Raw genomic sequence first — 12,126 nt, 5'->3', positions numbered from 1 at the left:
ACCAAATATTTAGGCTGGCAATGAACATGTACCTTTATCTCAAACTGTTTTGTAATTTGTGAAGAATATCACTTTAGTATATATGAATATATAAAAACTGAAATTGGTAGTGACAGATGGTTAAAATGCTCTTATGTTCTAAATCTAACTTCATCGTGACTCCATTACAAAGGTACACCAAAAGGACGATTTTCAAGGCCTCCGCAAATTAGTCCTCGTGGGCGTAGTATGCGTATGAATTCCGAAAGCCAGCTTATGGCAATGAGTCCAAAGGTTAGAAGATTGTCTGGCCATGCCTCAGATTCTGAGCTACCCTAAAAAACAAGGAAGAAGTATCGATGTAGCTGACGACCTCAGTGATTAAAAAGGCATAGCTCATAAATGTTCCCTGATGATGGCCTGTATGAACTATGGGCTTCACAGACAAGTTCCGTTTCTTCCTTGATGGGTGGGTGGAAAAGGAAACATAGAGCTATGTTTCGAAGATGAGAATGATCCAACATATTTTGTAACTAGGGATAATCGGTTTTTAGCAAAGAACAGTTAATCAATCAGAAAAAGTGGGGGGGATTGCTAGAGGATTTAGTCACTGCCAAATGGTATATACTTCTTTCAAAGTTTTGCTATCTATCTTAAATTCTAACTGCAACTAATGGATACCTGAATGAAAGCAAAGAAAACACTGTAAGTTGTGAAGAGATTCCCAGCTTGCCCTGCCAAAAGCGAGAGTTCTGCAAAACACAATAGAAGATGATGAACTGCTGTTTTCGCCCACAGAAACGGTTTTGGAAATTGGAAGGGGGAGGGGGAGGGGTCAAGGATGCATGAAACAGGAAACAAACAATGTATGAAACTTATAAAATTTTATTAGAACCAGACTTCATATCAGATGTGTATTGCTTTGATACTGATTTTAACATTTGGAATGAGAATTAAACTCAGCATGAAATGTAACACGATTTTGCTATAACGGAGTAGGAGCTCAGTTACATCACAAGGAGATTCTATATCCCAAACTTACTCATGACCATGAAATGGAGCAAATCTAAAAAATAAGCTGCAAAATTATTTTCATGTCAACTTTTCATGTATGAAATATTGACTCGTGGACCTAAGAACCACTGCATAACTCAGCTGCAGAATTCTCCACCAACAACATAACATAGCTTTGACAAAACACATGATTTTAAACACTATGGCCACGGGGCAGAGGAGAACAATTTTTATTAGAGAGAATGTAACTGAAAAATTCTCTAGCACGGATTAGTCATCTATTTGTATTACTCTCGAGCACACTACCCGTTTGAAGGCTCAACCACGAATGAATACTCTAGATATGACTATATTTTGTTCGACCACTGAGGATTTTTACTGATAGACTCTGAGGAACCACCCTAAAAGGCCTCATACCATTGGAGATAGTTATACTCCCTTATGAACCTATGACCATCTGTTTATTTAACCGATGTGAGACTTTGATCACATTCCCACCCAACACAATCTTCTTCCAAGTTGTAAGTTCATTTTTCCCAGCTGACAAGATGAACCGGAGAGGTTATTTGGTTGATCCAAGAACAACTTTACAAGTAGAAAAGATCCCTCTAACACGCTTGCATCTACAATGAGTTCCTCGAAAGTAAATGAGAAACACAACCCACAACAAAAGTTTAAAGATGAGTAATATAATTCATCAATTTGCCGATGGACGTCCCTTCCAACCCAAACAACAAATTGAGCAAATTTACAGTCCAAAAAAGCATTTGACGGATCTGGCTTAAAAAACATCGATGACAGTTGAGCTGCTTGCTTATTCAACCCAAGTAGCTGCCTGCTTGTTCAAAGAATTCCAAATTCGGCTTACTTTATCAATAACTCAAATTCTAGAGCTTATCTCAAGAAACTTTCTTCTACAAACTTGTTCAAAAATGTCTCAGGAAGGTTACCTTAAAATTTCGGCTTAAAATTACTTTTCGTTCATCCTGGATCTTTAACCCTTCATCGATGGCCCGAATTCACCTGAGAACTAACCTTTCACCACTTTTTTCCCTCTCCAGCCTTCTTCTGGCGAGATTTCTTCCAGCAGCCTGGCCTTTGAAACTAGACTCACATAGGTTTCTAATGACACCAAGATCACCCCATTTTCATGGAGGAAATCGTTCAAAGCGGTCTCTTGAATTTCCTTTTTCCTTTTATATTGCTGGCCAAACACTTGCATGAAATCCTATCATGCCACCTTCACATTAAGTGTGTTTAACTCACAGGATTAAGACAGTTGGCCTCCATAATCGGTGATTAGTGCTAATCAGCTTTCCTTGCTCTTAACGCAAGTCTTGCCTTTAGCTAGCTTCCATGCATCTCAATCCTCACGCATGCCAACTTCAACGCATGGCTTAGAGCAACACTTGTGCCTTGGCCTCTTGGCTTCAATCGTCATCGCAACCCCAACCCTTCCATCTTTGCAAGGCTTGACCAATGCAAGCCCTACTCATCGCATGCCAAGCTTGATCATCGCACACATAGCCATTGCCCAAGCCACTGCTTGCTTTAACGCTCGAGGCTTGTCTTGTTGCAATCCTCATCGCATGTTAACCTCTAAGGCCTTGTCAACGCGTGCTACACCTCAATGCATAACCACTGTCAACGTTTCCCTCGCTCGTGTGCGCTAAGTTTAGCGCCTAGCCTTGCGCCAACACCAAATCCACCAACCTACCGTGCGTCTTCTTTTGACAACGCCCAACACTTACTTGCCACATACCTATTAACCTCGCAAGCCTCTTGGTTGCCGCATGCCTTGTCTACACATAGAGTTGCTTGCGCTCAACATAACTCCCTTAGCGTGCACAACTCCAATGCCTAGCTCCCCCTCACTTGACCATACTTGGCTCCCTCAAGAGCTCACCTAACCTCAAAAGGTAAGGCCAACGCATACGAGCTCACCTCCATCGCCCATTATAAGGCTAACGCACAGGCTACACTTTACCAACACTTAGCCAAAATTTTCTTTGCTAAAATCACTCTTCATCACCCGAGAGTCAAACTTGTAACTTAAACATTTTCCTCCTTTTTTTCTCCTTATTCTTCACCCATTTCCCTAAAATTAAATATTAATCCAACTTATCATACAAATCTCATTAATGAACATATATAAGTAGGGAAATTAGGGTTCAGAGTTTACATTTTACCTCCCTCAAATCGTTCTCATATCTTCTACATCTCTCATTCTTTTCTGCAATGATCGGTAGAGCATACTGGGATAACTCTGTAAATTTCCATTCATACTCCGTGATCGTCATTGATCTTTGAACTAATGAGATTTGTATGATAAGTTGGATTAATGTTTAATTGTAGGGAAATGGGTGAAGAATAAGGAGAAAAAAAGGGGGAAAATGTTTAAGTTACAAGTTTGACTCTCAGGTGATGAAGAGTGATTTTAGCAAAGAAAATTTTGGCTAAGTGTTGGTAAAGTGTAACCTATGCGTTATCTTTGTGATGGGCGATGGAGGTGAGCTCGTATGCGTTGGCCTTACCTTTTGAGGTTAGGTGAGCTCTTGAGGAAGCCAAGTGTGGCCGAGTGAGGGGGAGCTAGGCGCTAGAGTTGTGCACACCAAGGGAGTTATGTTGAGCATAAGAAACCCTATGCGTGGACAAGGCATGCGACAACCAAGTGGCTTGCGAGGTTAGTAGGCATGCAACAAGTAAGTGCTGGGTGTAACGGTCATGCTTGTCCAGGGCCTGTTGCCCATGGCCGCATGCCCAATCCAACCCCCTTCTAGCTTACTTTCGTATCCTATATTGTATTAGTTTAGTTAGCTTGCTTTCTTTGCATTTTCATTGTAAGTGACCACTCGCCCTTTTGCATATGCAAGGGTGCTAGTTGGCTTTTTGTTCAGAATGCACTATATGGGGATAAGACTAACCATCATTTCCTCATACCCGGAGTAGTACTCTATAAAGCCGTTGTTGTTGCTTATTGCTTTCTAGTCTACTACAATCTTTCTTTCTTTATACCCACTCTCAAATCTTCTTACGAAAACCTTTTCTCTAAACCCGTTTTCTAAAACCATTTTCCCTCGAACGGGATTGGAGGTTGCAAGAGGCACTCGGTGTGCCATCGGCAGTCCGTATTCGAGTTGGCTGGCTTGTTCGTGAGCGGGAACAAGTGCCGCACAATCGCTAAGGGAAGCTTACGAAAGAGCGATTGTGACAGTTGGTATCAGAGCCAAGTTGGCTTATAGAGGGAAGATCAGTGATCATGTCGGCGACGAAGAACCTGAACAAGTCCCATGTGGACAGATTGGTAGAGATGGAGGAACAAATGCTCTACCTGAGAGAGGTCCCAGATAATGTTCGTTTCCTTGAGACTCGGCTACAAGAAGTTGCCGAGAAAGCCGATGGAATTGATGCGGTAGTAGGCCGCCTAGACGGATTACCCGTCAGAGAATTGATGATGAGGGTAGAGACCCTCGAGGCCAAAACAGTACGGTCCGGCAGCTTTGAACGAGGCGATAGCTCCTCGGGCTCTGTTGCCCACATAGAGGAGCGTGTGGAAGAGCTGGACAGCTCCCAAAAAGCAATACTTCAGATGGTAACCAATTTATCTGAAGACTTTCGATCGGCCCTGGATGTCGTCAGAGCCGAGATAGCGGATGTGAGTGCTAGGGTGAATCTCACCATCCGAGCGGTAGGGAACCAAGCCCCACCTGGGGGAGCAATGGCAGTGAGCCGAATAAAAATCCCAGAACCGAAATCCTTCTGTGGGGTGCGAGAAGCGAAAGCCCTGGAAAATTTCATCTTCGACCTTGAGCAATACTTCAAGGCGACGAACACAGTGACTGAAGAGTCGAAAGTCACAATAGCAACGATGCATCTAGTTGAAGATGCGAAACTGTGGTGGAGATCACGGTTTACAGACATACAGGAAGGACGCTGCACTATTGATACTTGGGATAGATTGAAACAAGAACTTCGTTCGCAGTTCTTCCCTGAAAACGTCGAAATCTTGGCTCGACGAAAACTCCGAGAGCTAAAGCAAACAGGGAACATCAGGGACTATGTAAAACAGTTTGCAGGACTCATGTTGGACATACGAGATATGTCTGAAAAGGACAAGGTCTTTTGCTTTGTGGAAGGGTTGAAGCCGTGGGCGAAATCAAAACTATACGAACAGAGAGTACAGGATCTCCCCTCTGCCTACGCGGCAGCCGAACGGCTATACGACCTTAGCACTGACTCACAAGATGTGAGGAAACAATCAACTTCCTCCAATGGGGGAAACAGAAATAGTCGTTCCAGTCCTCCCAGACCTGGGGGAGGAGACAAGAACACAGGGGGGGACCGTAAATCGTCCCAATCGAGATCAGGAAACAATTGGCGGGGGCCACCACAACAGCATAACAATTACAATCGGCCCCTGTCTTGTTTCATATGTAGAGGGCCACACAGGGCGGGCGAATGTCCAAATCGAACTGCGTTCAATGCTTTTCAAGCCACATTAGCCTCTACCTCCGAAGACCAGGCTGTACTGGAGGAGACGGTAACCGAGCCAGCGGTTGAAATTGAGAATCCCAGGATGGGGGCATTGAAGTTCCTATCTGCACTCCAGAAGAATATGGGAAAGGCGACGGAGCCACTAGAGAAAGGTCTCATGTATGTAGACGCTTGGGTCAACCAAAGATCGGCCAACACCACTATGGTTGACTCTGGAGCTACCCATAACTTCATGGCTGAAACGGAAGCTCGCCGCCTGAACTTGAATTGGGAAAGAGATGCAGGGAAGATGAAAGCTGTGAATTCCGCGGCCCTACCAATTACGGGGATAGCGAAGAGAACTCCGGTGAAGTTAGGAGACTGGAAGGGCTTCGTTGACTTCGTAATTGTCAAGATGGATGATTTCGACGTGGTACTGGGGATGGAATTTCTGCTTGAACATAAAGTCATACCAATGCCCCTCGCCAAATGCTTGGTCATTACCGGATCTTCACCCACCGTAGTCCAAGCCAGTATCAAGCAGCCAAATGGGGTGAGAATGATCTCAGCCCTCCAGTTGAAGAGGGGCCTGGCCCACGACGAACCCACGTTCATGGCCATCCCGATAGAGTCGGTTGAGTCCACTGAAGAGGAGATCCCCCAAGACGTTCTATTTGTCTTGGAAAAGTATCGGGACGTCATGCCGAAAAGCTTGCCCAAGTCCTTACCCCCACGAAGGGGGATTGACCATGAGATTGAGTTGTTGCCAGGGGCAAAGCCGCCTGCCAAGAATGCATATCGGATGGCCCCGCCAGAATTGGCTGAGCTTCGAAAACAGTTAGACGAGTTGTTAGAGGCAGGATTTATCAGACCGGCGAAGGCTCCTTATGGAGCCCCAGTACTGTTCCAGAAAAAGAAGGATGGTAGCCTACGGTTGTGCATCGACTATCGGGCCTTGAATAAGCTCACAGTTCGCAACAAATATCCCCTTCCTATCATCACTGACTTATTTGATCAGCTTCATGGTGCTAAGTATTTCTCGAAGCTGGACCTACGGTCTGGATATTATCAGGTTCGAATTGCTGAAGGAGACGAACCTAAGACGACTTGTGTCACGAGATACGGAGCCTTCGAATTCCTCGTGATGCCCTTTGGCCTCACTAATGCTCCAGCAACGTTCTGTACCCTAATGAACCAAGTGTTTCACGAATACCTCGACAAATTCGTCGTAGTGTATCTTGATGACATTGTGGTCTATAGTGCCTCGCTGGAGGACCATCGACATCACCTCCAACTAGTCTTTGAAAAGTTGAGGAGAAATCAGTTGTATGTAAAGAGAGAGAAGTGCTCCTTTGCCCAAGAGCGCATAAATTTCCTCGGCCACGTGATTGAGTGTGGTCGGATTGGTATGGAAGAGGGCAAGGTGGCTGCAATTAGAGATTGGAGGGTACCATCATCCGTGACCGAATTACGATCCTTCCTCGGACTAGCCAACTACTATAGGCGGTTCGTAGAAGGATTCTCGAGAAGAACGGGGCCGTTAACCGAACTGTTGAAGAAGGATAGCCAATGGAGCTGGACTCCCGAATGTCAGGCCGCTTTTGAGGGCCTGAAGAAAGTGATGATTGAGGGGCCGGTCCTCGGAATTGTCGACGTGACCAAGCCATTTGAAGTAGAGACTGATGCTTCTGACTTCGCGTTGGGCGGTGTTCTCCTCCAAGACGGACACCCCATCGCGTACGAGAGTAGAAAATTAAATGATGCCGAACGGAGGTATGCCGCCTCCGAGAAAGAGATGTTAGCAGTAGTTCACTGCTTGAGGGCCTGGAGACAGTATCTCTTGGGGGCCAAGTTCGTGGTCAAGACCGACAACAACTCCATTTGTCACTTCTTCAACCAACCGAAGTTGTCGTCGAAACAAGCACGGTGGCAGGAGTGTCTAGCGGAGTTCGACTTCCAGTTCGAACATAGATCCGGGAAAAGCAACCAAGCGGCTGATGCTCTTAGCCGAAAGAGTGAACATGCGGCCCTGTGCATGTTCGCCCACCTACAAGCAAGTACGTTGAGTGCAACGGTACGAGAAACTGTCAAAACTCACTTGACAAGTGACACAGCAGCACAGGCCATCTTACAGTTGGCCAGAGAAGGAAAGACACGCCAGTTCTGGGTGGAAGATGATCTACTATACACCAAAGGCAACCGCCTCTACATCCCCAGATCCGGGGAGTTACGAAGGTCGCTGATGAAGGAATGTCACGACACACCGTGGGCAGGACACAATGGTTGGCAGAGGACTTATGCCCTTCTGAAGCACGGCTACTATTGGCCAAGTCTTCGAGACGATGTCATGCAATTTACCAAGACTTGCCTTGTCTGCCAACAAGATAAGGTTGAAAGGGCAAAATTAGCGGGTCTACTAGAACCCCTACCTGTGCCCTCTAGACCGTGGGAGAGTGTGTCTCTCGACTTCATCACCCATTTGCCCAAGGTAAGAGAGTTTGAATCGATCCTTGTTATCATCGACCGGTTCTCGAAATATGCCACGTTCGTTCCAACGCCGAAAATGTGCACAGCCGTGATGACTGCTCAGCTGTTCTTCAAACACATTGTGAAATTATGGGGTGTCCCCATGAGCATTGTTAGCGACCGGGACGGAAGATTCACTGGGACATTCTGGACAGAATTGTTCAGAATATTGGGATCATCACTGAATATCTCTTCTAGCTATCATCCCCAAACTGACGGTCAGACGGAACGCTTCAACAGTATGCTCGAGGAATATTTGCGTCACTTTATCGACGCTAGACAGAAGAACTGGGTCCAATTGTTAGATGTGGCTCAGTTCAGCTTCAATAGCCAACAGAGTTCTGCGACCGGAAAAACGCCCTTCGAAGTGGTGTGCGGCAGACAGCCACTCATGCCACACTTGGTGGACCACCCTTATGTAGGCAAAAGTCCTCAGGCACATAACTTCACTAAAGAGTGGAGCAAAACCTCTGAGATTGCTCGCGCCTACCTAGAAAGAGCATCAAAGAGGATGAAGAAGTGGGCTGATAAGAAACGGAGGGTCCTTGAGTTTCAAGCTGGGGACAAGGTCCTGATCAAGCTACGACCGGAACAGTTTCGTTTCCGAGGCCAGAGAGACCAACGGCTAGTAAGGAAATATGAAGGTTCAGTGGAGATAATTGAGAAGGTCGGGAGAACCTCATATAAGGTTCAGTTACCCTCATGGATGAAGATTCATCCTGTCATCCATGTGAGTATCCTGAAGCCCTATTATCCCGATCCCGAGGACGAACAGCGAAACGTGCTAAGGCGCCCACCGGTCACAATGAAGAGTCCTGCTGAGAAAGAAGTTGCACGAATCCTGGATAAACGTACGCGCCGTATCGGAAGACCCAGACGAGAATTGACAGAGTTCTTAGTGAAATGGAAGGATCTCCCCGACGAAGAGATCAGTTGGGAGCGGGCCGAAGACTTGAAGAGTGCAGCTCCAGCCATCGCAGATTTTGAACAAGGTCGGTTGACGGGGTCGTCAACCAATTAAGTGGGGGAGAATGTAACGGTCATGCTTGTCCAGGGCCTGTTGCCCATGGCCGCATGCCCAATCCAACCCCTTTCTAGCTTACTTTCGTATCCTATATTGTATTAGTTTAGTTAGCTTGCTTTCTTTGCATTTTCATTGTAAGTGACCACTCGCCCTTTTGCATATGCAAGGGTGCCAGTTGGCTTTTTGTTCAGAATGCACTATATGGGGATAAGACTAACCATCATTTCCTCATACCCGGAGTAGTACTCTATAAAGCCGTTGTTGTTGCTTATTGCTTTCTAGACTACTACAATCTTTCTTTCTTTATACACACTCTCAAATCTTCTTACGAAAACCTTTTCTCTAAACCCGTTTTCTAAAACCATTTTCCCTCGAACGGGATTGGAGGTTGCAAGAGGCACTCGGTGTGCCATCGGCAGTCCGTATTCGAGTTGGCTGGCTTGTTCGTGAGCGGGAACAAGTGCCGCACAATCGCTAAGAGAAGCTTACGAAAGAGCGATTGTGACACTGGGCGTTGTCAAAAGAAGACACATGGTAAGTTGGTGGCTTTGGCGTTGGCGCAAGGCTAGGCACTGAACTTAGTGCACGTGGGCAAGGGAAGCATTGACAGTGGCTGTATGTTGAGGTGTAGTGCGCGTTGACAAGGCCTTAGAGGTTAACATGCGATGGGGGCTGCGACAAGACAAGCCATGTGACAACTAAGTGGCTTGCGAGGTTAGTAGGCATGCGGCAAGTAAGTGCTGGATGTTGTCAAAAGACACAAGGTAAGTTGGTGGCTTTGGTGTTGGCGCAAGGCTAGGCGCTGAACTTAGCGCACGCGGGCGAGGGAAGTGTAGACAGTGGCTGTACGTTCAGGTGTAGTGCGCATTGACAAGTCCTTAGAGGTTAACGATGGGGGCTGCGACAAGACAAGCCTCGAGCGTTAAAGCAAGCAGTGGCTTGGGCGATGGATGGGTGTGCGATGATCAAGCTTAGCATGCAATGAGTAGGGCTTGCATTAGTCAGGCCTTGCAAAGTTGAAAGGGCTGGAGTTGCGATGATGATTGAAGCCAAGAGGCCAAGGCCCAAGTGTTGCTCTAAGCCATGCATTGAAGTTGGCATGCGTGAGGGTTGAGGAGCGTGGAAGATAGATAAAGGCAAGACTTGCGTTAAGAGCAAGGGAAGCTAATTAGCACTAATCACTGATTATGGAGGCCAACTGTCCTAATCCTATGAGTTAAGCACACTTAAGGTGGAAGTGGCATGATAGGATTTCATGCAAGTGTTTGGCTGGCAATATAAAAGGGAAAAGGAACTTCAAGAGACCCTTTTGAATGATTGCCTCCATGCAAATGGGGTGATCTTGGTGTTTTTGTAAAGCTCTGTGAGTCTAGTTTCAGAGTCTGGCTTCTAGAAGAAAGTCTCGCCGGAAGAAGGTCGGAGAGGGAGGAAAGTGGCGAAAGGTTAGTTATCAGGTGAATCCGGGCCATCGATGAAAGATTAAAACTTCAGGATGAATCACAAAGAATTTTAAGTCAAAATTTTAAGGTAAGCTTCCTGAGACATTTTTGAACAAGTTTGTAGAAGGAAGTTTCTTGAGATAAGCTCTATAATTTGAGTTATTGATAAAGAAATTCGAATATGAAATTCTTTGAACAAGTAGGCAGTTGTTTGGGTTGAATAAGCAAGCAGCTCAAACTAGGCGCGCGGGCAGAGGCAAGGCTGAGTGCCACTATGCGTTAAACCTTATATGTCAGCTGAGAAGACCTGCATTGAGGACTTGGATGCATAGGTGATGGTATGCGATCATATGCGACTGGAAGAAACATTTAGAGCGTGCGATGGTGCATAGTGGGATGTGTTGATCAAGTGGGTTGGCCACATAACAAAAACCTAAAACCTCAAAGAAATTACTAAGTGTTGGACACATAGCAAGGTATGCGTTGGTTTGGTAATGTTTTAGGGAAGGCTAAAAGCAAGCTTAATTTAAAGGATTAGTCTCAAAGGGAGACCATTGCTAGTAGCTAAACGTATGTTGTTGTGTCCACAAGATTGATATCATTGAAGGAAGTATATCAACCTTTAAGGAGTAGCCTAAGGCTGTGAGTGACGATGTTTGACTTACAATGTTTTTAGAAACCATGTTTCCTTTAAGTTTATTCTCATGCTAAGCATTTACAAGTTGTTTCAAGCAACCTATCTTTTATGAAAGCATGATTAACCATATTAAAGTGAAGCGTATTTTCCATGCAAAGTTTGATGAATAACGCATGTTATTCCTTTTAAAGATAGTTTCCCATCATGTTTTAGTTAACTTGATTTCAAATGATTAAAGCATGCGATGATGTTATGCTTAAAGCCTTGGTGTTGGAACTAAATGCTTTATGATTTAAGTAAATATGCTTCAGTAAGAGGTTTAGGCTTGATTTGTTATAAGAGGGATACTGAAGGACTTAGAGAAGGTAACCTAGTGAAAGTACCTAAGGTATGACGATACTCAGTTATAACCATGTGCACGTAGGTAGTATGACGTTGAGGGATCGAGCAAAAGGGTTCTCTCTCGACTAAGGTTTGACGTTGAGGGTCAGAGCCAAAGGTTCGCTCTTAACTAAGGATCAGATTAGCTATGTTTGCAGATATGCTATGTTCGAAAACTTTACTTGAAAGTTGCTTGGAAAGTTTTATATTTCAGTATGAAATTTTACATAAAGTTTAAAGCATGAGAACTTATTTTATTAAGTCACTCATTGGGCTAGTAGCTCACCCCATTTTAATTGTTTTTCTATCCCCAGGTAGCAGTCATCTCCCTAGAAAGTAACTCTACTGCTGCTCTGCCACTTAAAGTCAAGGACTTTAGAAACTAATCAATTAGGTGTTTGGTTGTAAATATTTGTGGATATGTTTTCCTGCATTTAGAGACTATGATGTGAGTTGGGACTCATAAGATTTGGTGTTGTATATTTTGTATATGGGTTATGAATTAAGTCTTGGCCTTACCTGTTGGTTGCAGTATGCTTAAATTTTATATATTGTTATTAGGTGCATAACACAGAAGTTAGGTTAAGAGTAGGCAGTAAATGTTAACTAAAGTTAGTAACTACTGCCGTTACAACTTCTTCCAGGTTAAGAGA

General features: G+C 44.9%; 1 protein-coding gene across 1 annotated transcript; it reads left to right on the top strand.

Annotated features, from left to right (window-relative positions):
- Positions 1-4,252: 4,252 nt before the first annotated feature.
- Positions 4,253-11,859, top strand: LOC150035814 (uncharacterized). Its single transcript, XM_090313947.1, has 3 exons — positions 4,253-7,084; positions 10,390-10,458; positions 11,788-11,859. Exons 1-3 carry the CDS (start codon positions 4,253-4,255, stop codon positions 11,857-11,859), a joined length of 2,973 nt encoding a protein of 990 aa, XP_090170073.1.
- Positions 11,860-12,126: the final 267 nt, after the last annotated feature.

The sequence above is a fragment of the Benincasa hispida genome, chromosome 5, assembly GCF_027475165.1.
Source record: "Benincasa hispida cultivar pf3 chromosome 5, pf3_genome.v1.1, whole genome shotgun sequence".
NCBI classification, from domain to species: Eukaryota; Viridiplantae; Streptophyta; class Magnoliopsida; order Cucurbitales; family Cucurbitaceae; genus Benincasa; species Benincasa hispida.
The sequence above is the reverse complement of the archived record's forward strand: the minus strand, read 5'-3'. Positions and strand labels throughout refer to the sequence as shown.